This window comes from Hemicordylus capensis, chromosome 4 (genome assembly GCF_027244095.1).
Source record: "Hemicordylus capensis ecotype Gifberg chromosome 4, rHemCap1.1.pri, whole genome shotgun sequence".
Classification (NCBI taxonomy): Eukaryota; Metazoa; Chordata; class Lepidosauria; order Squamata; family Cordylidae; genus Hemicordylus; species Hemicordylus capensis.
The window spans coordinates 106,875,465-106,903,325 of record NC_069660.1 but is presented as its reverse complement, the minus strand read 5'-3'; the positions used below and the strand labels follow the sequence as shown (position 1 = coordinate 106,903,325).

The 27,861-nt window shown below is 41.0% G+C and overlaps 1 protein-coding gene and 1 long non-coding RNA gene across 30 annotated transcripts in view; one reads left to right on the top strand and one right to left on the bottom strand.

The window, feature by feature from the left end:
- Positions 1 to 27,861, bottom strand: part of LRRC7 (leucine rich repeat containing 7) — a 378,525-nt gene that overhangs the window by 81,161 nt on the left and 269,503 nt on the right. For all 28 annotated transcript variants that reach the window (XR_008306746.1, XM_053248546.1, XM_053248555.1 and 25 more), the window contains 7 exons: positions 25,283 to 25,346; positions 24,510 to 24,584; positions 18,271 to 18,415; positions 16,323 to 16,395; positions 7,802 to 7,931; positions 5,721 to 5,836; positions 3,266 to 3,335 (listed from right to left, as the gene is read on the bottom strand). Coding sequence is in view for 27 of the 28 variants with exons in the window: in XM_053248546.1 (XP_053104521.1) it covers positions 3,266 to 3,335; positions 5,721 to 5,836; positions 7,802 to 7,931; positions 16,323 to 16,395; positions 18,271 to 18,415; positions 24,510 to 24,584; positions 25,283 to 25,346 (673 nt within the window). In the remaining variant the exon portion in view is untranslated. The remainder of the gene's footprint in view (positions 1 to 3,265; positions 3,336 to 5,720; positions 5,837 to 7,801; positions 7,932 to 16,322; positions 16,396 to 18,270; positions 18,416 to 24,509; positions 24,585 to 25,282; positions 25,347 to 27,861) is intronic.
- On the top strand, positions 2,931 to 8,126 carry LOC128324252 (uncharacterized). 2 transcript variants are annotated; one of them, XR_008306750.1, is made up of 4 exons: positions 2,931 to 3,072; positions 3,754 to 4,070; positions 4,998 to 5,127; positions 7,597 to 8,126. It is a non-coding gene; the product is annotated as an uncharacterized LOC128324252 (long non-coding RNA). The 2 variants fall into 2 exon arrangements; XR_008306751.1 differs by having other exon boundaries at positions 3,069 to 3,146.

Genomic DNA, 27,861 nt, shown 5'->3' with positions numbered 1-27,861 from the left:
TTGACTAGTTATTTTAGGCCCGTTAAATTAACAGGCGCTACGAGAGTTGTGCGCTCCGGGCCCCCCGCCGCCATTCCCCCTCGCGCTGCCACCAGCCTCCATGCCGCGGCCGGTCTCCCCGATCGGGCAAGGGCCCCCCGCCACTGCCGGGCTCCCCTTTCCGGCTTCCCCCGCCGCCTCCTCACCCCGTCCATCGGTGGTGGTTTCGGGTGGGGGGGTCCTCTTCCCCCCGCCTGGCTTCGGCAGCGCCGCCAGGCCTCGGCCAGCTTCCCCCGCCGCCTCTTCACCCAGCTGCCGTCTCTGCCTTCCCCGTAGCCCGTTCTTCGTCTGCCGCTCTCGTCATTATGGCCGCCGTGTCTCTGCGGCCATATCTTCCTCCGTTCCCCCCACTCCCCCCTTTGCCCTCCCGCGCCCTCGCAGCCGCCTCTGCCCTCCTGGTCCACCCGCTGCCGACTCTGCCCTCCCCGTAGCCCGTTTTTTGGCCGCTGCTGTCCTCAACATGGCCACCGTGTCTCTGCGGCTGTATCTTTCTCGGATGTTCTGGGCATGCGCTCTGCGCATGCCCAGAATGGCCGAGAAAGACATGGGCAGAGGGACACGGGATCACACTTAAGCCTTTTATTATAGAAGATGATAATGATGATGATGATGATGATGATGATGATTTTTTTTTTTAACAGAAAAGTTCTCAAAGTGGTTTAAAAAAAAAAAAAGAATAACAGGAAGAGGAAGGACTCATCCAAAGGACTCATTTTCTAGAAACACAAAGTAGACACCAGTAACAGTCACTAGAGGAAGGTTGTCCTGGGGTTGAAGGACAGTTGCTCTTCCCCTAATAAACATAAGAGAACCACCACCTTAAAATGTTCCTCTTTCTCAGAGTTATTAGAGGTGAATATTTCACAAATACAGCCACATAATGGTGCAGCGGGGAAATGACTTGACTAGCAAGCCAGAGGTTGCCAGTTTGAATCCTTGCTGGTATGTTTCCCAGACTTGCTGGTATGTTTCCCAGACTATGTTTCCCAGACTATGGGAAACACCTATATCGGGCAGCAGCGATATATGAAGATTCTGAAAGGCATAATCTCATACTGCGCAGGAGATGGCAATGGTAAACCCCTCCGGTATTCTACCAAAGACAACCACAGGGCTCTGTGGTCGCCAGGAGTCAACATCGACTCGATGGCACACTTTACCTTTACCTATTTCACAAATACAGGGACAGTTTAGATGATATTTTCAACATGTGATTAGAGTCCTGCAGGGGCGTAGCAAGGTTGGAGTGGGCCCAGAGACAAGATTTTAAAATGCCCCCAACTCATTGAAGCTCAGCATGTGCCACAATAGAACATCATCCTAAATTATTTTAAAAAAGGTTTTGTAAATTGTGGATGATGCAAGTCATTTAATGGTACTAGAGAAAGACATGTTGTTCTGGTAGCTCCAGGTCTTAACACCCACATCAATTTTGGAGGATGAATACAACTGAAGGAAGCCCGGGCGGGCGCGTGGCTGGGGGAGTCAGTCATGTGACTTGCCTCGGGGGGGGCAAGGCAGTGGGTCCCCAGACAACTGTCTCCCCTTGCCCTATTATAGTTATGCCCCTGGATTCCTGTAGGTGTACAAATGATCACCCGAATGGAAAACTACACATTCTCTACCCTGGATTTAAATGCTAGATGTAATGTTATGCTGGCCTTGGGCTGAAATAAACAAATACATACATAGATGTAATGTAGGATTTATGATGTGGGGTAATCACTATCATGTGATTAGATGAATGTCCATATTGCAATGTGATGTTTCTCCCCCATAACCATAGAGTTCGAATTATAAACAGGACAGAGCCCAGTACTGCATCATCCAGTTATGTAGGCGGGACTTACTTTTGGCACAATTTTTTCCTCCCTGCCTGAGGTGGAGAGTTGTGAGAGTGTACTTTTAATTTCTGACATGCTAACTGACACAGGTAGGAAACAAGACAAACAAGCTATTTACAAATTTCACATGCTGTCTGGTATAAAATAAATGTGAAATACTGCGTGTGTGCCTTTCATTGAGTTTCAAACATGATTTTATTTTTATTTTTATTTTTTTGCTGTAGCCTGTGACAGGAAAAAATGGGCAGTGTTACCACCAAGGAAAAGCTTAAGGGTCACCCCTAGTGCCATGTCTTCACTCCCACACCTTCCAGAATCCCACTTACAGCCTCTTGAGTTACCCCCACCCCCAAATTTCTCCCTGCTAGGATCTGACAGAGGATTTTGCCCAGGAAGATCCCAGTCCAGTTGGGGTGAAGGATTAACACAGAGATGTTGCAAGAAAAGAGAGAGCCCAAGCTGGGGTGGAAGAAGCCAGACTACCATGCAGATCCCTTAGGGCATAGGGGTCACCCCTGGTCACTTGCCTTATCTTCCAGCACCCCACGTACAGCTGCAAAATTGTCTTTTCACTCTCTAGCATAAATATGGGTTGTGGGCTCGGAAACTGTGAGGACCTTTTCCTATAAAATAGGTTTCCCCCAGTTTGGAGCTAACTATATTGCTCACTATTATCCATCCATCCATCACGTCTTGGGTCTCAGCTGCAAAGACTCATTGAAAAGCATGGAGAATGAAACCTCATAGAGATAGGAAAGACTAAAGACACAGATAAGAGGTTGAAATTTGGAGGAAGTTTGCAAACTGGACTCCTTTTACTAATATAGTAAACTAATGGGGGGGCGGTTGCGGGGGAGTGACCAAAGAGGCTGTAAGTGGGGCTCTGGAAGGTGGGAGAGTGAAGACAAGGGAGATCTCGGGAGACCCTGAGATCTCCAAACATGCCCATTTAATTTGTTTACTTCAAGCTAGCAGGCAGGTAAGCGTGTCTCCATAGAAGGCAAAGGAGCCAAAGTTCTAAGTTCTTCCTTGGAAAAGAATTGCACCTCAACAGCTGATCACTGTGCATGACTCTATCTTGTCATGTACTTATATCTATGGGTAGGTGCTTCTGTTTGCAGCAGGAAATACAACAAAGGAAGACTTGGAACCATAGAGAGAAGGGAGTGATCTGTGAACGGAAGATACGGTAGGAGTCTGAACACGTGATTGGAAGAATTCATTCTACCCACGTTGGTCTATTAATCTGAATCTGTTTTCCAAGTGGGTATAAAAACACACAGATATATTAATCATGTGTTCAAAAGTATCATCTGAACTGGCCCACAGATGCTACCATTTTATCTAGCTGTGATTATGATGATAGATAATAAAATTTGTACCTGGTTGTCAGAAAGCCACAAAGCCGCAAGTTCTTTAAGCTTTGTAAAAGTGATAGGCAAATTTTTCAATCTGTAAAAATAACAATATTGGGATAATATGAGTGATTCAGGTATGCAGAGACTATTTTCCCAAGACATTATTAAAGGAGGATGCAGTATTGTGTAATCAGATGACAGTGAACATTTGGCAGCTTTCATTTTGTCACATTATCTTTAAAAGACTTCTTTACAGAAACATTCACTTGGTTTAAAGTTTTGTTTAAGCATTGTTCTGAAACCTCAGACCATATTCATAAAAATCATACAATATAAATAAAAATACAGGTGGTTCCACAGAACAGCTTCATTAAACTACTTTGCTTATTGATACACAACACCCATTCAGATATTGGTTGGCATTCTCCCAGTGAAATGAATGGGGAAAGGGATGATTTTTGCTTCTTTACCTCCCTCCCATAATCCATGGATTTATCCTTTCCCTTTTACAGTGCCCATGCAACATCAACTGTCCTACGAGACAGGGGGCAGGGGACAGGAGAAAACACCATCTACATGACTTCTCTTGGATCACCTGCAAACAGATGCCATTTCAGGGAAATGAACACGAAAATGATGTCCCAGCTGTGTGAAGAAATGACCCCACCACCTTTTCCAAATTTTCTCTCTCAGCTTTTCAAAGCAGGGTCTTGGTAGTGGCTTATTGAGTAGATCTGCAAGCATTTCATTTGTTGGGCAGTAGATCAGCTCGATTAGTCCATCCTTTTGCAGATCTCTCACTACATGGTACTTCACATCAATATGTTTGGTATGCCTCTTTACATCTTGTTTGGAGAGTTGACTGCAGCTTTGGTTGTCTTCATACACTGGTATGGGCTGTGGTACATCTATGCCTAGATCTTTCAGAAGTTGACACAGCCATTGTATCTCGTGACAGCCCTGTGCAGCTGATAAATATTCTGCTTAAGTGGTTGATGATGCTGTTATGTCTTGCTTGGTGCTTGACCAGCTTATGACTCCATCTCCATAGAAAATTATGTGACCGCTGGTGGATTTCCTTTCTGTTAGGTCTCCACCCCAGTCTGCATCTACGTATGCTTCTAGTTTTGGTTGACTGTTAGCTGGTAGCTTGAGCTTAAAGTGTGCAGTACACTTTAGGTACCTAACAAGTCTCTTAATCACATTCCAGTCCTTGACTGTTGGTGATGCAGTCTTTCTGCAAAGTAAGCCAACTGCTGTGCTAATATCTGGCCTAGTGAGTGTACTAATGTATAGAAATACTCAAAATCCACCTATCTGTGGTTCCTAGAAATGACTTCCAGTGTAATTTTCAGTCACAATTTTGTACTATGGAGCCATTTTGTTGCTCTATTCTTTTAAAAATAATTTCCCATTTGTGGAAAATCGGAGGAATTGGGGGTTTAGGGTGGCATGCTGGACAGCTGGAGACCTGGAGAGCATACAGTGTTTTATATCTCTTTCCTGCCTCCTTCCCACTTTTTAAGCCCCAACCTTTTCTGGTCAAATCTTAAGCAAGTGGGGCTTTTCATGCATTACCACTCTAGGAAACTGAACTTGCTTTTGTTGGAATTGAACTGGGATTTTGGGGGGAGGGGAGGTGTAGGAAGAATAGTTAGAATCATCTGTAACTCTTCTGTACTGTCCAATTCCTATTTTCTGTTGTTGTAGTATTCTTCCATATGTTGAATTTTGGTTTTGATAACTTTATTCTTAGTTATATCACTGAAAGAAGACTCTTCCCAACAGAAATTTTAGAAGCTTGTTTTAGACATCCTTCCTCCAGAAATAGATGGGAGAACTTACTCATCCCATCCACCTCCTTCAAAGCAGAAAGAACCTTCAGAGTAAGTTCCATGTTCTTTTCCAACCACCCCACAACTCATATTCAGAATAACATTGTTTTTCAAGTGAACTGAGTCTTTTGGTAGATATTAGCATTTTAAAAAAAGAGATATTTCCTGTTTCCTCTCCCACTCCCTTCACTTGGGTCCATTTACTGTATATGCTTAACTTTTATTACAAGCCCTTTAGGAAACATGGACACATATATGCAATTAAATCTAACCTGGTTGCTCAAGATATGGGATAGGATATTTATTTATTTACCTGTTCAATTTATATCCTAGAACAAGGATATAGCTTCAAGGCAGTTAACATAAAAGTTTAAAATCACAATTAAAGTAGAATTTCCTTCTGCAATCCCTGGGGAACTGACATAGCTGGATATACAACTAATCAAAAATATTAAAAAATTATATTTGTAGTGACTGCATAAAGTTGGTACTAAGTTGGATTCAGAGGAGAAATGGTTTTGGAACCAAAGTTACTCAGTACTCTTAAGAGATGAACATTTCAAGAGCTTTATGTTTTGAACAGTTGGTTGTCTGATCAAAAGAGCAGTGAATAAGCAGCAAATGTAAAATGATAAAAGTATTACCTGTTGTCACTCAAATTTAAGACTCTGAGTTTCTGCATCTGACCAATCTCATCAGGAAGAAATTCCAGCTTGTTAGAGCGCAGGGACATAACTGTTACATTCCTACAACTTCCAATCTGTGGGCATCAAAGACAGTTGTTAAGATACCTACTTCGTCATTTTTTTGTTTGTCAGATTTAAGTACTGCCCTAAATAAAATCTCAGGGTGGTTTACCTACCAACCAACCAAACAACAAAAACATAAAAATACCATAAATAAAACGTTAACATATCATAAGATAAAACACATGTGTTTTGTTTTTTCAAAAGTCATTCTAAAACAACCAGAGATGGGGAGATTCTGATTTCATTTGGGAGTGTATTCAAGAGCCCCAGGGCAACCTTAGAGAAGGCCTGGTTTGGGGTCACCACCAAGCAAGCTTGTGACAACCACAACCCGACCTCCTCCGATGATCTTAATAGGGATTCATGAAGAAGGCGTTCTCTTAGATATCCTGGGCTCAAGCCATTCAGGGCTTTATAGGTAATAACCAGTACTTTGTATTTTGCCCAGAAGCTAATTGGCAGTCATGTCATTCTTTTAAAATAGGAGTGATGTGGTCTCTATGGGTAGCACCGGAGACCAACCTGGCTGCTGTGTTCTGCACCAGTTGCAGTTTCCAAACTACGTACAAAGGCAGCCCAACATAGAGTGCATGGCAGTAGTCAAGCCTGGATGTTACTGGCATATGCACCATTGTTTTAAGGTAATTTGCCTCGAAAAATGGATGTAACTGGAATATCAGCTGAAGGTGAAAAAAGCAGTCCTGGACACTGCCTGAATCTGAGATATCAGGGAAAGGTTTCGGTCCAGAAGTACCCCCAAGCTACATACCTGATCTTTTGGGGGATTGTAACCCCATCCAGAACAGGCAGATCTAAACCACTTCCTAAGTTCTGGCCTCTCACAATGAGTACCTCTGTCTTGTCTGGATTCAACTTCAGTTTGTTCTCCCTCATCCAGCCCATTACCGATTCTAGGTAAGCATTTAGAGAGGTTAAGCCATCTCCTGATGTAGTTGATATGGAAAGAAAGAACTGGGTTTCAACAGCATATTGATAGCATCCTGCACCAAATCTCCTGATGATCTCTCCCAGCGGTTTCACATAGGTGTTAAAAAGAACTGGAGATAGAATGGAGCCCTGCAGGATTCCATACAGTAGCTCTTGCTTTGAAGAGCAACCATTTCCAAGCAACACCATCTGGAATCTATCCGGGAGGAAGGAGCAGAACCACTGCAAAGCAGTGCCTCCTACCCCCAACCCCCTCAGGCGATCCAGAAGGATACCATGGTCGATGTTATCGAAAGCTGCCAAGAGATCCAAGAGGATTAACAGGATCACACTCTCCCTGACGATTCCTAATGGGAAGTCATTCATCAGGCCAACCAAAGTAGTCTCCACTCCATACCCTGCCTGAAAGATGGTTAGAAATGTGTCCAGATAATCTTCTTCTTGAAAAACTGAACTATAATTGCCATCTGCCTAGGTGGCAGATAACATATGTGCTTAGTTCACATTTGTCCAATACAGTCCTGTTACAAATGGATTAAACTAATTATACTCTATTGCTATTCAGTTCTTAGAGTTGTTCTTATAGTAGTTATATGGAGAGCAAACTCAAACTTCTGTTTTTATGGCAGAAGCAAAGTATGCTTGGCAAGGGAAATATGGTGAATTGGTTGGGGTGTGTATATAAAAAAGCCTATTAGAATCCCATTCATTTTTATGGCAGATGTTTAAATTGGGTCATGATTCATTCTGGAACCCCTATTTGTTTTTGTATGGTAGTTTAAAACATAACTTTAAAATTATTACTTTTATTATATTTTCACAGCTAACACAAGGATCAAAGTGCCTCTGCTTGATTTCCTCTACACCTCAACCCCTAACCTATCCGAAGCCATTCTTAAGGGTTTCACAATCTACAGGAGCAGCTTCCCAGGATAGGTGGATCCAACCCTGCAACTTTTGCAGGAATTTATGTTTCATAAAGATTGAGAGATTTTCCATTTAAATTGTATATGATAATATATCTTTACTTCTCTGGGAAGTTCAGGAAGGAAATTTTCATCCACAGCCAGTGTCCGCAGACTGTGCAAGTAGCCAATGGTGGGAGGTAGAGACTCCAGTTCATTGCAGCTGCAGTCGAATTCTTCTAATAAAGATAAACTGAAATGTTAAAGACATTTGTTAGTCTACTTCCCAGAGCCATCAATCATTTAAAATACTGCTTTTAATCTTTAGCATTCTAGATTTTCAAAATGTTGGCAATGCAGCTCCTGATGGCATCGACTCTTAGCACCAGAAACCCCACTGACCACTAGGGGCATCAGGGGTACAGCTAGCCAGTGAGGGCATCCTCCCTCTGACCATGATTTCTCTATTCTGATTCCGCTTTGTTAGACTGAAACTCTCAGGTTTCATTCTCTCACCTGAGAAAGAGGGAGACTTCCTTCTTCTCCCTTCCCCTCTTCCTCTATGTAGCTAGCAACTGGGCCTGTAGGTCTTAATCTCCCTACCTGATGAATTTCCCAAATAAACTATTTTATTTGGAAATTTAACTCCATGTCTCCAGACAATATGAATTAGCAGTGCTCCCCTTACCTCTGCACTTCCGATGTAGCTGGGGCAGATAAAGTAATCCCCCCTCCAGGCTCTCTAACAGCACATAAGCATAAGATCTTCAGTGTGTGAAAGTATCAATTATAGTAAACATTTTCTGGAGTTACAGTAATAAAGGCATATTGAAAGGATATAAGGGAAATATATTTGGTGTTGCTTTCTAACTGAAGCACATCAATAGGCTATTCAGTAGGGCTGCCACACTGCCAAGAGATCTGGACATCATTGTTTGACTCCTGGTTCCAGGCCGGCCAGAGCCCTGAACAAGAGTGCTCCTTTTTTTGAAGGATTTGCAGGTCCCACATAATGTATCATTAATCAAGCCTTTTCCTCATAAATGCAAAAGCAACACTGAAATTATGAGTTCTGGATAAGGCCATTTAATAATGAGTGCAGGATAAGGCCCTTCTTCTCAGTTATTTGTCTTCAGAGTTCTCAGAATGAAATGGATCTGAAGCAGCTGATAAACAACCCACAACCCATCTGGTTCCCCATACTTTTTTTCTGTGGCTAACTACTAGACTACACTAGTCTAGAGGACTGAAATGTGTCATCCTTTTGAGAGCTGAACAGTGATTAATGAAGTAGGTTGGGAAGAGAACAGCTGAAAGCTTTGTTAGGCTTTTTATTATATGCTTGTGGCTGCCAAGCTGTCATTCTGTGATCATTTCTAAGGGCAACATTCAGACAAATTGGTCCAGATCCACTTTTTGGCTTGTGCTGACGGAAGCAGATGAGGACTTTAGGTGGATGTACTTTAGCAGACCACCTGGCAAAACTATCATGCTTCATTCGCCTTCCAGTGAGTTTACAGCCAGACAAGAGATATGATGATTTAGTGCTATTCCCTTGCAGCTACCACAAGTGCCTAGAATGAAAACTACTGAAAATACTAAAAAGGGTAAATGTGACTTCAATGGCATCAGCACTAGTATGGTGCTGAAAGGTCAATGCAATCTTATTTAAAAGGTTTTATCATTTGTAAGTTTGCAAATCCTATTGTTCACTCTTTCAATACTGTTGAAATATTGTTCAATACTGAAATCATCAGTTTCAGAGCCTAATAAATGGTATATATTTATACTTTGTGGCTTCTCAAGCATATTACAGATTTTAAGAAAATTCCATTCAAACCAATGTACCTTATTTTCACACAATTCAGTTCAGAGAAAATTAGGCATGCTAATTTTAATAATAATTAAGCAAGGTGGATGGACTCGATTACGACAGCAATGAATGCACCACTGAGAGACCTTAAAGGCCAAGTTGAAGACAGATCATCCTGGAGAGAATCTATGTGGTCTCTAAGAGTTGACAATGACTTGATGGCACTTAATCAACCAAAGACCCCAATGACGGGGGCTTAATCACATACTTAAACACTGCAGTTCTATCTATTTTAATGGTACTTGCTTTGGACTGCATACAGGGCTCCAACCTAGGCATCCTTTATGGTAGCAGGAGCCCTAATATGCATGTAGAAGTGCTTCACTCTCAGTGGCTTTTCTTGTTCACTTAAATGGAGCAGGGGGCAGCTTCCCCAGAGCATGATGTGGTCACAGCCACATCAGCCAGTGTGGTGTAGTGGTTAGAGTGCTGGACTAGGACCGAGGAGACCCAAGTTCAACTCCCCATTCAGCCATGATACTTGCTGGGTGACTCTGGGCCAGTCACTTCTCTCTCAGCCTAACCTCCCTTACAGGGTTGTTGTGAGGAGAAACTTAAGTATGTAGTACACTGCTCTGGGCTCCTTGGAGGAAGAGTGGGATATAAATTGTAAGTAAGTAAATAAATAAATAATTGCAAAAAGCAACATTACTGGTAACAGCCTATATTCTGCAACAATATCTATAATAATAACAGCAACAACATTGATAATAACATTCAGCCATCCCAGGTCCTTGGGAAGGACTCGATGTCTGGATAAAACAAACCAGTCAATAACACCTGTCTGACTGTGTAAACAACAACAACAACAATAGAAATAATGCCGCCACTGAACAGAGCAAATGTATTCAGGATTAGGGTAAATGTTTCTTTAAAAAATCACTAATTACTTAAACATTTACATATGAATAGTGTTACAAGGAATTAGAATGCAATTATTTTCAAACTGCAAAATAAAAATTAAACTAATTGTACATTGCAAATTAACAAATTATTAAATGCAAATAATAATCACTAGATGGATGCCAGCCATATTCATCAAGGTTCTAAAATTATAAGAATCTGCTTCAAAGTATTAAATAGCAATACCAAAATATGATAAAATTATTTAAAAATTAGTAGTTTAGATTGAACTTTGCAGATAGGGATATTTGTGAGGAAAGACCAAGATTCCCATTAATTGTCAATTCATACTATCATAATAAGGTACAGTACCACCATGAGGCTGTTCTCATGAGCAGCCCAGCCCAGGCCAGGACACTCTAGCCTGAACTAGGTTGCTCGTGTGGAGTGCCCACCCAGCCTAAGCCCACTAAACTTCTTAGCATAGGTTAAGGGAGTAAACACTCCCATAACCCAGCTGTCGGGCTTGAGTGTCTCCTTGACTCCATGGATCCAAGGAACACAGAGATGGTGCATAGAGCGCCCATCTTATGGGGGAATCCCTCAAGGTACCATGTTCATCATGCGGTGTTTTGTGGGATATGCGGAGGCCAGGAAAACGAGTTCTGACTTCTGTTGCTCCACATTGCCCAGAGCAGCATGGACAGTAATCCACACTGCTTCCAGCATCGTAGGTCATGTGGGCACGTGGCCTGCATGCTGGAAGGCTACAGAAGGATCATCTGGGGGGAGGTAGGTTGAACCCTGCTTTTACCTGTCTGCTCATGTGATGGGCTCCATATGTTTCATGTAGAGAGAAGATCATTTGAATGTTGTATTGTTTGCAAATTTATTTATATGTTTTTAGTAATTACTGACATGGAAACACTTGCAAGGAAATTCTCATATAAGACCTGGCTCAAAGTCTAAACCCCTTTATTCTGCATGTTTGAATGAGACCCCAACACTCAATGTAAGGCAAAAGTGTGGATTTGTGACCACTGTCTACAGGATGTTACATGTCTAATAGGAAAACTTATATCAGATCAGATGCAACAGGACATGTGTGCATGCAAGCTTTTAAGTTAGGGATCCAGACACAGAGAAATGGAAGATAGGCAACAACAATAACGTATAGGTAGACTGTGAGAGTTTCCCATGGCTGGTGCTGACTGGCTGGTGCCTGTGATGTAACATAGCTTTATGTTGCACAGAACTCTTGGGATTCTCATGCCAGCACTACAAGTCCCAAGTGAGAAACAGAGCTGACAGTAACATCTTGAGTGATTTGCCTGTCCCATGAAATAACAGACTAGATTTAGATGTCACTACTGCTGCACACAATCCAGTCACAAGGAATTAGTGACACCTTGGCAGATGTAATATATTAATAAATCTATTCAGACAATTTTCAAAGCAGAGCAGCTGGCTGTGGGAATCTGGGGAAATGGATGATGATGATGATGATGAAGAAGAAGAAAAACTAGAATGAATATAAAGAATTCTGTACAATAACTACTTCCTCACTGAAAAAATAAATTGGCAACTAGAAAAAGTTTCTACCTATCAACTGTGGAACAGTCTCCATAGAGCTGGAGCAGAAAGGCTCATTGATTAAAACATAAACTTGGATAAACTTACAAAAGGTATTTCATATCCCCCCCACCTGTGTTAGGAATGGACCCTTACTAGATTTGAGATGGATTCCGTCCCCCCACTCTATTTCCTTCTCCCCTTCCTCCATCTTTTTCTCGAGTACTCTGGCAGAATAGAGATGCATCCTGTAACATTCATTTTTTGAGATTTTCAGTTTATGTCTTTTGCTTCACAGCCAGAAGGACTAAAAACCAGTTTATACACTGAGTGGAGTCACAGTATTAGAGAATGTCCACATGTGGGGACATGAAAATCCTAATCTTGCTTACCATAACAGGGGGGACAAAACTTTCTGGAAAATAAGTATGTGACATCTTGGCTTTTACTGTCCTTGTCCCCCCACAAACACCTTTGTGGAGGATACCCCCTCAGAAGGCCCTGCAAATAAACAACTCACTGCTAACAGGTAGAGTTCTTTTGAAAAAGGCACAGTTGTAGCACATAGTGGGATTCTATGTATTAAGTTTAAAGCCAATGGGTCAATCAATTGAATTTTAATATTTTTTTTAGATAGGGAGGCAGCTTCACTTTTAAAATTATTTCCCCATTGATCTTGCACAAGCCTGCCAACTTCAGTCTTGCGCAAGATCAATGGGGGGAGGAGTGAAATACCCTCCCAGTCAAAAACAAAAAGAAACCAGTTGACCAATCAGCTTCAAATTTAGTACAGAGTCCCGCTATCCTGTGCTACAACTGTGCTTTCAGACCTCCATGGCTAGCCCTTCCCAACTTACATTTCCCCCCTAATTTTACATAGGCCTCTATGTTAAAAAAAAACCTTGAGATGTGGTAGCCTTGCACAACACCCACAACAAATTATTTTTTTAAAAAATGAGTCAAACCTTTTTGATTAAAAAAAATAAAAAAGAACATAGGGCCTCCACTATTTATTTTTTATTTATTCTATTTATATGCTGCCCTTCCAAAAATGGCTCATTACACATGTGTGCATACCTGCGCCTTATCTACCTGTGCTCTTGACTATAAAGGAGAAGGCTGGGATGCCCACCTCCTATGCAACTCAATTGACCAAAAATGGACCAGAAGGATGGCAGGGAAAGCATGTAGTATGAACAATTCCTGCTTGGAAAATTTGTAAGGAACCATAGCCAAACTTCACAAGATATAGGAATATGAACAGCCCCAGCTTTACTCCAAATTATGCCTGAAAACTTTTATTTCTATTTACTTCCGCTTTGACAACTGCCATTGTCCTAAGTCGTCTGATGTTAGACCACTTTATCACGCACTAAAGTTGGCTATCTGGAAAGGCCCATGGACAAGAAGCCTTTGACTTGAAGGGATCAAGGCTGCCTCACCAAAACAAAAACAAACATACAGACACACACACACACACACACACACACACAAACAAACACACACACTCGAAACAACTTTCCTACACAAAGAAAATTAGCATGTCAAAAAGACAAACTCAGCCTCGTCTTCTCCCCACTGGCCGTATTTAGTTTAAAAAGAAATATCCCCTAGATTAGATTTGCTTGTGCCTCTACTGTTATTTTTCCTTCCTTTGCAACATGTGGCTTGGCTGACTAACGGGAGTAATCTACTGCTGTGTTCTGCAGGCAATTTACACATTCTTGCTCTCTGCTTCATTAACTCAAGAAATGCAAGAAGAATGGCTGATGTATGCAAGAGCCTGTTATGGGTAGAGTGTTCTTCTGATGCCTTCCGCCCTTACAATCCTATGCAAGCCAAACATTCTTTTCTGCATAGGTGAGAAATCTGAGTCAAGCAGTGGAGCTGATTTGGAAGTATCCACCCTGTGTTGAATCCAAACATACTACTTCTGTAATTATGTTGAAAATGTTGTGGATGCCACTGTTTGGCTGGTGCCTGTGATATTTCCAAAAGACATCTGTCCTCAATCCAGGTTCATATCAGTTTTGCACTTTTGAAAACAGTTTCCTTTAAAAATAAAAAGGTGAATTTGAAACATCATTTCAAAATCTGGTACCAAAATTCCCATGGAGTTAAAAGCCAGATTTGGACAAAAAACACTGAAGTTCTTTTGACTTTTATGAATTTCAAAAATAATTTGAATTCTAAATTAATCACTGTATAAGTTATTTAATGTAAATATCACTTAAATCATTGTTCTCCAAGCAACAATTCATGCTCAGTCTAAGTTGAAGGCTCATTTAAGTAGATGATCATAAAAATATTCAGATATGACCCCTCATTTGATGGAACAGAAATTACTGGAGTTGTTACAAAACAGCCATCAACAAAACAAAAGACAAAAATAAAATAAATCACTCTTGCCAAAGCAATTTTCTCAATTAACTTGTAATTTGTGCGTCTTTATATTATTGCCCATTACATTCCTCCTGAAAACCACATGGATCTGTGGTCACCAGGAGTCAACACCAACACGACTGTACAACTTTACTTTAAACATCTGGAAGCTGCTAACAGATACCTGCAGGGTTTTTTTAATTTGTAAGCTCTTCTGGACATTCTCACCCTTTGTAAAAGCACCATGAACACAGCTGGTGATAATAACAAACAACAGTGGTCAGCATTCACACTAATGCTTTCTCTGTGTAATGTTTTGTTCACACAATGGAGGAAGTAGGATTCTGATGCTCTCTGGCAACATCTCTAAGGGTCTTCCAGCTCTCAGAGACTGGGTGACACTGAGGGCAACAGAAGGAAGGGGGATCAGCAAATATTGCCCCTCCTCGGTTGCACAAACATTCTAATGTGAGGGCAACATTAATTTATTTTATTATGTATGCTTGTACTTAATTTATATACCACCTGAGTTCAAAGGTTCAAGGCGGTTCACAACATCTGGATGCTACCCAATATTAATATAATTTATGGAAATATACTCTTTATTTATGGAAATAAACTCTTTATTTAGCAGGGGGAGAGTAACTGGCCCTATCCACCCCCAGCACAGTACCTCCAGTGACTGTTGCTGGTGTCTATCTTATGGTTCTTTTTAGATTGCAAGCCCTTTGGGGACAGGGATCCATCTTATTTATTTATTATTTCTCTGTGTAAACTGCCCTGAGCCATTTTTTGGAAGGACAGTATAGAAATCGAATGAATGAATGAATGAAATATGATGCTGAAAAACATTTTTGTTTTATACTTCATTTTAAAAATGATTATGTAAGTACAGCACACTCTCAGCCTTTATTAAGTAAGGCTTTATTAATAGTAAGTCATGGGAAGTTTTTTAAATGAGAAAAAAAAGAAGTTCCTTGAAAATATTGGGATCCGTGATTTTTTAAACTTACTATAAACACATTCTATGAAACGATTGTTCCTTCAGTAGCAGACTTCTTCACTCTTCGTTCATTGAAATAGTTGTCCCAACATTGCCCCTGAACTGGAGATTTCCATAGAGAGGACCAAGGTTTGGAGAATCAACTGGTGCTATTGACACCCCATGAATTCAATAGCACTGGTTGACTATAAGTGTTATTGACAAGCGTTGGCATTATGTTTCTATTACCACAAGATTTCTCATTAGCCTGGGTCCTCTTTCTCTTTCTCTTTCAACAAGTGGAGACAAGGTAACTAAAGAGCCACAGTAATTCCTCCCATATGCTCCATGGAAATGGGATGAGAAGGCATCTCTGCAGATTTTAGGACAACTGGCAGCTGCGATGTGCTCATCTCTTCTTCATTCATTCGTATTTCTTTATTCATTTTATATACCACTCTTCCTAAAGTGGCTCAGGGTGATTTACATTAAAATCAAAACCACATAATACAATTAAAAAAAAAACCAGCTTAAACTTAAAATTAGATATTAAAAGCCAAGCTAAACAGATGGAGGCCTTCAGGAGAGCCTTAAATACCCAAGGAAGATAATCCTTTTATATCCACAGGGAGCAAGTTCTATAGCCTAGGGGAGACAACTGAAAAGGCCCTATCCCAGGTCACCACCAGGTGATTATTATTGCCATATCAGACAATAAAGCTGTGAGTAATTGATTCTATAAATACAAGTTGTTTCTGGAAAGCATTTCAAAATACACAACAGAAAAAAACTGTTATGTTATGGAGTACACTCCAGCTGAAGTTATGTACTTGTAAATCCCATGGACTCTAGTGGGAGAAAGTAAGCATGTGCTTAACAACAAAATCAATGTGACTTAAATGAGCTGAACTTTCTGATGAGTCATGCCCTGCAGCATGTGATGTCATTAAGATACTGTTGACAGGGAAGTCTATACAATGTTTTCCACTTACTTTCCAATGGCATTGGGCAAAATTGTGAGCTGATTGTCATCTACTTTTAGAGTTGTAAGCCTTTTCAAAAGCCCTGCAAAAATAATAAAAAGTTTTGTTAAATCAGTAGTAGTATATCTAAGAAGAACAATTTAAACATAATATTTTCTTCCCTGTAATTATTTCTTTTTGTTGCTGAAGCAGATTTTCTTGGTGAAAAGAACAGCCCATATTCCATGTCTCAAATACTATTGGCTGTGGTCAAAAGAATTAAATAGAAGTGACTTGAAATAAGGGGAATAAACAACAAGCCATTTAAAATAAAAGACAGCCAGCAAAGGTGGTTCACGGAATGCTCCCAAAGAGATGGGCAAGCAGCTGCTCCAAACATATTTGAAAGCTGTTGCTGAGAACAGGATTTTACCATATACAGGTGAAACTCGGAAAATTAGAATATCGTGCAAAAGTCCATTAATTTCAGTAATGCAAATTAAAAGGTGAAACTGATATATGAGATAGATGCATTACATGCAAAGCGAGATAAGTCAAACCTTAATTTGTTATAATTGTGATGATCATGGCGTACAGCTCATGAAAACCCCAAATCCACAATCTCAGAAAATTAGAATATTACATGGAACCAAGAAAACAAGGATTGAAGAATAGAACAATATCGGACCTCTGAAAAGTATAAGCATGCATATGTATTCAGTACTTGGTTTGGGGCCCTTTTGCAGCAATTACTGCCTCAATGCGGCGTGGCATGGATGCTATCAGCCTGTGGCACTGATGAGGTATTATGGAAGACCAGGATGCTTCATTAGTGGCCTTCAGCAATTCTGCATTGTTTGGTCTCATGTCTCTCATCCTTCTCTTGGCAATGCCCCATAGATTCTCTATGGGGTCAGGTCAGGCGAGTTTGCTGGCCAATCAAGCACAGTACACTGTATACTTTTCAGAGGTCCGATATTGTTCTATTCTTCAATCCTTGTCTTCTTGGTTCCATGTAATATTCTAATTTTCTGAGATTGTGGATTTGGGGTTTTCATGAGCTGTACGCCATGATCATCACAATTATAACAAATTAAGGCTTGACTTATCTCGCTTTGCATGTAATGCGTCTGTCTCATATATCAGTTTCACCCTTTAATTTGCATTACTGAAATTAATGGACTTTTGCACTATATTCTAATTTTCCGAGTTTCACCTGTAGTTCCTAAGTAAGGAACCAAATTATATTCAAGTGGTAGAAGGCACACATCCTATGCATATGCTATGATGTGCACGTGCCCGTGTTACCTCCAGTTTTGGAGAACAAGGGGGCAGTGGTGGCAGGGAGGAATGCTGCTGCCCCAAAGATTTTGCCAAAAACTGGAATGCTGGAGGGGGGAAAGCGGCGGGAGGGGTAAGGTACACCTCCGCGGACTGTGCACATCACTACCTCACACACAAATATGAGCCTCCATGTAAGAAAATATGGTACAACACAATTTGACCTGGTGCATCTTTATTTACTGTGAAGCAATGTTCAAAATTTTGTTTCTGTTCTCCAGGTTTAATTTAAGGACAGTATGAGGTCTTTCATACAGCCTCACTGAGAAGGGCAGCTGGGCTGCAGGGAAGGTAGGAGCTTGTCTGCCTTCCCTGGTAGACAAGTGGCCACTGTCCTTTCCTCCCCATGAGTGGCAGTGCGATGAAGGGAAATGCTGGGGGCGGGAGGACTTCCCCCTCCTGCATCCAAGGGTGCTCAGGGACATGCTGCTCTCATTAGAGCAGCTGCTGTGCTTGGCATGGATGCTCCTTCCCCCCCAGCTCACTGCCAGAAATGGCGGAAAGCTTTGGGGAAGCCATTTAACCCAGTGGTGACGGTCCAAACGAAGTACAGGTTTGCCAGGTTAAAATGTGAGACTTGGTGGAAAATCTTCACAGCAACAAGCCCTTCATATTTAGTCAAGGTTAGCTCATTTACCTATAGAGTCTGGCAGTTGTTGTAGCATGTTTGATGACAACAGTAGGTCTTCAAGGGCTTCACATCCTGATATGTCCATATCTATACTTTCTATCCTATTTTTTGACACATCCAAGTACACCAGCTGCTTTAACCTTCCTATAGGCTTGAAGACATTGCATAAGAATAGGTTAGTTGATTAAATTCATATATCACAGCGATCAACCATACCTAACAACAATGTAATATTTGTAACATTGTGTGTAACAATGTGTTAGTGTAATATTATGAGCTTGCACACTAGATTAACTTTAACAGATTTTACACTGGCAATTTATTGAAGAAGAAGAAATCTGGTATAACATCATTGGTCCCAGGAAGTGAAAAAAAATTGACAAATTGAAAATTAGACTTTCTACATCTACAAACTCTGTAGCAACAACCTCTAAACTCTCAAAAACTTTCCCAATGCAGGTGATCTTTTCCAGTGCAGGAACAGAGCCCATTGCACGGGTGGGCAAACTTGTCCCTCCAGCTGTTTTTGGACTACAATTCCCAGATCCTGCAGCTACAATTCATTGTAGCTGGGGAAGATACATGGCATAGCAGAGACCTATTTGCTCTGCCATCACATGTACAACCACTGCCACTGATTGTTATGAGGAGTGGGAGGTCCCTTCCATTCCTCCATTTAGTCGATGAATATGAACTTGGAGCTTGTGCTAGTTGGATATACGAGTTGGAATTGAAAAGCGATAAGGGAAGCATATACAGACCTCCCATTCTGCATAACAGTTAGTGTGCTAAGTAACAGTTTATGAAAACTGATGACAGAGAGAATGAACTGTCATGCCTGATAGAGATGCTTATGTGCCTGGACACTGTGCACTAACATAAGTAAGGACAGTCACCCATGCTAAGTGGAAATAGGCACCTTCTAAAATGGCGCTTTATTATATTTCGTGGAGGGAGAGCAACTGTCTCTTTTCATCCCAGCATAGCAGCTTTGGTGTCTCTTGTAGGGATGTGCAAAAAATTTCGGGCACAGAACAACCTGTGCCTGAAACGAGCAATTTCGGGTGATTCGGGGCCGAACCGAATCACCCCCGATGTCCCCCGATATTTTTCGGGCCTGAGCCGAATCACCCGAATTTCGGGCCCGAAAAATTCAGGTGATTCGGTTCATGGTTGATTTTGGGGGATTTTTTGAAGTTGTAGTGACTTTGGGGCAGTTCGGTGGCATAGCATGGGATCTGGGCAAAAAGAGTGGGGTGGGGTGGAGTGGTAGTGCCTAATGGGTGCAGGCTACCACCCCAATTTCAGGGGGATTGGACAAAGGGCTGATTTTTTTTGAGAATTTTTGAAGTTTTAGTGACTTTGGGGCAGTTTGGGGGCAGAAAGTGGATCTGCCCCAAAAGAATGGGGTGGGGTGGTAGTGCCTAATGGGTGGAGGCTACCACCCCAATTTCAGGGGGATTGGGCAGAGGGCTGATTTTTTTGGGAATATTTGAAGTTTTGGTGTCTTTGGGGCAGATTGGGGGCAGAAAGTGGATCTGCCCCAAAGGAGTGGGGTGGGCTGGTAGATAGTGCCTAAAAAAAACTTCTGAGGTGTGAATTCTCATTCTATCATAGCAAATGATATTTTTTTTCAATTAAACAACTCTCATGACCCCACTTTCACTTTTTCACACTCTCAATTACTAGTATGAATATGTGGAAGTAATCAATTTAGCACATTTCACCTTATGAAGACAAACCTCAGAAATTCACCAAAATTCACCCCTCTGCCCAATCACTCTGAAATTGGGGATGGGTGGAAGCCTCCACCCATTAGGCACTATCTACCAGCCCACCCCACTCCTTTGGGGCAGATCCACTTTCTGCCCCCAATCTGCCCCAAAGACACCAAAACTTCAAATATTCCCAAAAAATCAGCCCTCTGCCCAATCCCCCTGAAATTGGGGTGGTAGCCTCCACCCATTAGGCACTACCACCCCACCCCACTCTTTTGGGGCAGATCCACTTTCTGCCCCCAAACTGCCCCAAAGTCACTAAAACTTCAAAAATTCTCAAAAAATCAGCTCTTTGTCCAATCCCCCTGAAATTGGGGTGGTAGCCTCCACCCATTAGGCACTACCACCTGACCCCACTATTCTGCCCCAGGCCACACTTTCTGCCCCAATCTGCCCCAAAGACATGAAAACTTCAGAAATTTCCCAAAAATCAGCCCTTTGCCCAATCCCCCTGAAATTGGGGTGGTAGCCTGCACCCATTAGGCACTTCCACCCCACCCCTTTTGCCCAGATCCCATGCTATGCCCCCGAACTGCCCTAAAGTCACTAAAACTTTACAAATTCCCCAAATATCAGCCCTTTGCCCAATCCCCCTGAAATTGGGGTGGTAGACTCCACCCATTGGGCACTACCACCCCACCCCAAAATTTTGCCCCTGGGCCCCTTTTTCACCCCCCGAATTGATTCAGATTCGGATTAAATCCGAATCCGAACCGAATCAAGGGTGATTCGGGTGGCCCATATTCGGGCACAAAACAGAACAGGGGTGATTCGGTTCGGGTCCCGAACCGAATTACTGAATACCCGAATTGCACACCCCTAGTCTCTTGTTGGTGTCTGTCTTGTGCTTCTTTTTAGACTGTGAGCCCTTCTGTGACAGGGAACCCCCCCTTCTCATTCCTTTTGTTATGTAAACCACTCTTTTGTCGGTATATAAATATTACTACTACCAATGCCCTTAATTTTTAATAAGTATGTGAAGAATATTTATACATAATATTGTATTATGTTAAATGTGAATTTGAATCTAAAGCAATGTGCATTTGAATCTAATATTTAGGCAAGTTTTTCTTATGTTTAATTAATCTTTCAAAAATTTAGATGCCACTATAGGTGGCCCTTGTTATTAGCAGGGGTTCCGTTCTGGCCTACAACCATGGATAACGAAACCACGGATAATGAAACTTTAAGTCAATGGGAATTGGGGGATTAGGTTCCAGAGCCCAGGAAAATGACCAAAAAATCCCCCAAAAGACAGGGTAAAAGCAGAAATAAGGTAGGAGCACAACACTCTATTTGGCCACCTCAGCTCTCCTACTCTCCAGCTCTTCCAGGATTCCTAGCCCCCAGCTTCTCCCATAATGCATAATCCTGATGTTTCCTAACCCCACTGTTGAAGTCCAGCACTTAGCAGCACAAGTCCCTTGGCCTGATTGGTTGGTAGGCTGGCCAAAAAGGCAGCACAAAATTAAATCCAATTCAAGTAAACACACACAGAGGAGTGTGTGAGAATCCAGGAGTGAGAGGAGAATCAATTTTCAATTGATAATTAAAATCAATTTTTAATTTTAATTTAAATTTATTTTAATTGCAATCTAAATTAGACAATACAGTACTGCAATTATCAAAATTAAAATTAATTTAATTTAAAAATAAAATTTCATTAAAATCAAAATTACATTTATAAAAGTGATAATGAGCATCTTACAAGGGCAGCAAATTGCTGCAAGAGGATCCAGAAAATGGTTCCAAGAAGCTCCACAGGAACAGCTCAAAAAAAGCTCCCCAAGGCTCCACAGAAATGGCTCCAAAAAGCCCCCCAAAGCTTCCAGTGGCTATGAAATGTAGCCAAATGCTACCCAAAATGGCTTTCAGAAGCACAAAAAGCCCTCTAAACATGCAGACCAAAGTACTTCACTATCCTGCACCAAACTCCTCTCACAACCCTTGCGTACATACAGTAAGAGCATGATCAAGCAAGGGCAGAACTGCACTATCAAAACCAGTGGATATGTGAAGATGTGTACTGCGGATAACAAGGTCGGGTATCTATTGCCTGACCACAGATAAGCAAAACCACAAGTGGAGAAACCATGGATAACAAAGGCCACCTGCATATCTTGGATATGAAATAGTTCCATTTTCACTTTTATTTTTTATTTTTTTTATTTTTTGGTAGTTCTATTTTGCCTATTCCAGGGTTGAGGCGGCTTCCAACAAAACATGAATAAAAAGTATTAAACCTATTTTGAAAGTTACATTTATAAAATCCTGCTTAAATTTAGTAATAGTTCCATGTCTCAACTCAGCAAGAAAGATCTGCACTCAAGAAAAGGATGCCACAGAGAGATCCTTTGCTGGATTGGGAGCTGCATATGTAAACAGTAGCTCTGCAGAGAGTTCCTGTGGCTGATTTTCTGGTAAATTCTAGCAGCTACTGGATTGAAATGATGTGAGCATTGTGCAGCAGACCGTCATTGCTGCCAACTGCTAATCACCTGGTTGAGGGGACTGAATATGGGAAAGAGAATCCAGAACATATTGGATATGTGCAAATAAATATAAAGACACTGTCAAATGCTCTACAAGCACTAAATTGCATGTACTTCAATTGCCAATTGAATGAAATTGCTACAATGTGGAGCTGAAGTAGGAATCCCAGCTATAGTTGGTTATCCAATGATTTTTTTTGCAGTAAACTAAACTGAAAACAGACATTTATATGCTATAAGCCCAATAAAAGCATTATAATAGTGATGCACTTTTTAGAAATCAATGTAATGTTCGAAGAGTTATTTGCTTTAGTAGGAATGGCCTTTTACATTTAAATTAGAATATTTACATAAAACTAAGTTAAAAATGATTGGCAGATACTAAGAACCGCAAGCAGAGTCCCACTTCTGGAGTAGTGCTATTTTGCCTTCATTCCACTATAGCCCCCTGAAATGTTACTTCTGAGAATCAGAGGACCATCAGGAATGGCATTTGATGTGGCATAAGGGGCTTCAGTTGGGGGGAAAAGCTGTGATCTACCCCTTTGCACAGGCAGGAATGCCTTTCTGCTATGCTAGGCACTACTTGATCCAGGCAATTACAATTTCCTTCATGGTAACTTAATGGGCTGACGGAATTAAGAAAGAATATATTCCCGTGAGAGAGAGAGAGAGAGAGAGAGAGAGAGAAACTCTGAGTTCAGTGACAGAGCTATCACAGAGACAAGCTAATTACACAGCTACTATGGGACAATGTGCAGTATTTTTTATTATGATTTCTAATGTAACCAACTTTTTTCAGGTGGTGCTGTTATCTACAGTGGCTGTGTGACAGTAAATCAGTTAGGATCCATGCTTTCATGTTTTATCATGTACTACAAGCACTCACACTCTTGGCTTAAGGAAGTCCTTATAATTTTTTTTACACCTGTGTCTCGGGGATTTTAAATGTTGCTGTGAAATGTTTTGTGCCGCCACCATCAAGTTATACATTAGATTAACTACCCAATTGATATGGTATTTTCCCAAGTTAGTGAAGCTTCAGTATGTGAAAAATGAATGGGCCAGGACATGTCATTAAGAGGATAGATTTTTAGATTCAGTTCAATTTTCTCCACCATCAGCTTCCATCATCACTTCTGCATTTGGCTAGCAGTGCAGAATTGTCACACTCAAAGGCGAACTTTCAAGAGAGGTAGCGGAGGCTGTAGTTGCACATATTGCCTATGCAATTTCCCAGCACGTTACTTCTTCAGAAATGACAATCCTGTGCTGTCACTTGGATACAGAAGTGATTACACATTCGACTGGCTGTGTAGAACTCTGTGAGCATGGACATAAGCCATTCTAAATGAGTGGTCTGCAATCTGCATGGATAGAAGTACCAACTAAAATGTCTCCCTTATGATTACTCAAAAGCTGTCTGATTACATTTTGTAGTTTCACACTACTGTATCAAAAAGTCTGTTAATGTTATCCAAATTATTGGTATCAGACCTTCTGCTCTTCAGAAAGAACACTGTGAGTTAGATTGGCAGGGTTTTGTGTTTTTTGTTAAATTAGCTGCACAAAAAATCTTTTAGTAGCAAGAGGCAAGCCTCTTTAAACACAAAATGTTTAAAATCTTAACTCTTCAAATACATCAGCTTCTATTTTCCCCTCTCTCTTATAACCTCAGTGCTTCGTAAACCATTGAAAAACACATTCCCTCTTAAAATAAATAGCTTACTTATGTTTTAATCAAATAAAATGAAACTATACCTAAGTGAAATTTCATAGAATTATGCAGTGCTGAAAACAGACAAATACATACTTATTATTTACACATTATTATGCAACGCACTGGCATCGTCATCAAAAATGTTCACATTAATGTCTCTACATATTAACTGTAAATGTCAATAAATAATTTACACTTCCAAAATATGCATGTATCATATTTCAACACAAAATTATATAACATAAATATCCATACCCCAGGCAGTGTTTGAAGAGAATTGTTGTCCATCCACAATTCCCTTAGGTTTTGTATTTGTTCCAGAACCTCAGGCTGAAAAATAACAGCTTTTTACAAATGAAGTATTTAATCAAACTGCATCTGTATTTTAATGATTTTCGATTGACCTCCTTTCATAACAAAGTCACAATACAACTACAGGTCTTAGTTCTCTTTGTAACAAGTTGTACTTGATTAGTATAAGTGATTAGTATGCTAAATATTGATGAGAAGTCACATTTCTTAATATTAATGACTAGATCTAAATCTGTTTCTACCAGAATTGGTACTGTAGTACGGATGGGCAGAAACATCAGACTGTTTAGGACAGAGAAGGTGGGACAGGAAACTCTGGAAACAGATGCACAATTGCAGATCAGGGAAGGGCTTCAGAAATTGTGATTTAAGTATTAGTAATCCATAAGCTTCATTATCTCTCTGTTGCTGTGCCACAAACCAAGATCATACACACCAGCTCATCCTCAGTTTAACCCTCATAGTCCAGAGCACTATGTATCCATCCTAATAGAGAATTAAGTCCATCCTAATAGAGGATTCCTTTTTTACCCATGCAGAGTAGGTTCATGTGCAGCATTTCCACATATAAAGTGAAGCTGCTCTTGTATCTAGGGAGTTCTGTGCCTGCAATTACTCTATTACATGAGGAAAATCTCTAGATTAGAGCATTTATTATTAAAAGATCTGTCTGTGTGGTGGTTTGGTGTTGTTTTTTTAAAATTAGTTTTTCTTACCAGCTCAGAAAACTCATTATTGCCTAGGTCAAGCCTCTCCAGCTGTGTCAGTTTGTGCATTGACCTGCAATAAAGCAGAGACAACCCATGAGAATTTTACCCAGTGATAAAATTTTTACTTAATTTACGCTACACAAGATTGCAAGGGATTTCTGTAGTGTTAATTCCATTACAACAGGTAAATTTTAAGAAGGTAGATAGGACATACCAGACAGGACAAGGACCAGTTGTTTTTTTTTAAATGTGTATAGTCATCACCAATCAGAATATGTTTTCATTCATTCAAAGTTTTAACATCCTGCAGCTGTGTACCTGAACTTCTCACATAATCCTACAAAACCTATACAAGTGTTTTAATGGCCTCTCCCTACTACAGCACTTGGAGAAACAAAACTATCATCATATGTACTAATAACAAATGCAGGGGGTAGAATCCTTGTCACTATGGAAGGAAAACACAACCATCCAAAAATAAGTTAGTGGTTTTACATAATCCAGGGACTTCTGAAGAAAAAAATACATATGGTATTGCAAATTAATAGACACATAAACATTTCATATACACACAGCTCAAACAGTCCTGTGAGCTTCCTGGAACATGGAATGTTGAAGGCATAAAACCTTTTCACATGACCATCTAAACCTGGCTTAGAGGCAGATAACCCAGGGTTGCATACTCATGTGAACCAGGGAAAATTCCCCAAGCCCTGGAGATCTGAATCTAGTAATCCTGCTTCTAGTCTTCAATCTTAACCCAGGTTAGTGAAGAGAAGTAGCCCTGTGATTTTGGGTTGTTGATTGTGTGTCTGCTTTCCCCTGTTTTTGCCGGTCCTGTTTTTGCCATGTTTGTCAGAGAGCACTGCAACTAGAGGATCTTGTGAATGTGCCACTCTGCATAGCACACATTCATTTGCTCAAAATGGCTTGAATGGGTCTTGCCCCATCTTCATCCCCCTCATGGCCAATCAGAGGGTGGCTGTGATGTTCCTTACTGCTGGCCGTGCAGGGCATTCTGGGAGGTCCCTCCCAATACTTGGAAGACCTTTCCTTGTCCCAGTTTTTGGCAGCCATGATCATCTAGATCAGGGTTTCTCAACATGTGGGTCCCCAGATGTTATTGGACTTCAACTCCCATAATCCCCAGCCCCAGTGGCCTTTGGTTGGGAATTATGGGAGTTGAAGTCCAGTTACATCTGTGGACCCACACGTTGAGAATCCCTGATCTAGATGATGAGTTAGAAGAGCTGAATGGAGACTCTGATCGTTTGTGGGCATGATTAGGGCTCTTCCCTATCCCAACCACTCCCAGGTGATCATATGCAAGGCCCCATAGAGTAGTTCAGAAGTTGAAATGTAGAGTAGCATTTGAGAGGCAAAGAGAACTGAGTGACAGAGGAATTGGCCTGCTTAAGTCCCTAGCAGCTGACAGTAAGCATCCTATGCGACGAGGAGGGTTCACATCATAAGGTAAAAACTTTAAAAAACTTTTTAAAAACCCTCTTCAATTTTTGCACTTTTCCAGAAGGGGAGGTGGAGGAAAAAGGAAATATATTTCCTTTCCCACTCAGCAGAACCAGTGACACAGCTCAATAATTCCAGGGTCTGGACTTAATGGAATTATGGGGGAGGGGCATGTTATAGGGTCCAGGGCAGACTTAATGGGGTGCATGCTGCTTCCTCTAAGAAGTCTTTCCACATGCTCTGAGGCCCTCTTGTTCTTGGCATTTGTTTACATCTTCCCTGTTACTGTATCTCCAAGTTGGAGAAAACTTCACCTGATTCACCCCCCCCAACAGTAATATACATGACTTCAATCGGGGAGCACACAATGAAGTGAGTGTGTGTGTGTGTGTGTGTGTGTGTGAGAGAGAGAGAGAGAGAGAGAGAGAGTGGGGGGGAAGGATCTTCATGGCTTCTGAAGCCATGTGTGAGATGGCTCTTGAATAGTCACATATGAGTTTCCTTGGTACGTGCAACATAGATATGAAGCAGATGCCAGCTGATTTGCATATATGCCAATTCAAGGTAAGAAATATGCCTTAACCGATTTATTGGACCATCTTTGATCTCTCTAAAAAGTCAGCAAGCTCAAAGTACTAAGCTCCTCTTAAATATATGGTTATACATTTATGAAAAAAACTCTGTTTCTATAAGAAACAGAAATTTGCAACCCTCACACACAAGGCCAGCCATTGTCAAATACAATACATGTTGTAAGACTTGCCTCATTCATGACTCAAGACTAATGTTGGCTCTGCCCAGGTTAAGGAGGTGATAAAGACAATGAAATCAATTAGCACCTCTAAGATGCAAGGAGGACAAGCAAGCACCTCTGCAAACTGCTTGCAGGTGTAACACCTCACCATTACTACCAATACTATTGGTAGGTTCCCTGAACTGGCAGCTAAAGGGTGTATGATCTCCACTCCCCCCTCTTAATGGATTGTGGAGTGTGCTCAGTAGGTCCTTAGAATCTTCTAGAGTTTTTAAGCCCAGCATTATTACATTAACATTAATTATTAAAAATATTAATGAAAGGAATTATTAGTTGTGGATATTTCCCGTCTACAAGGGACCCA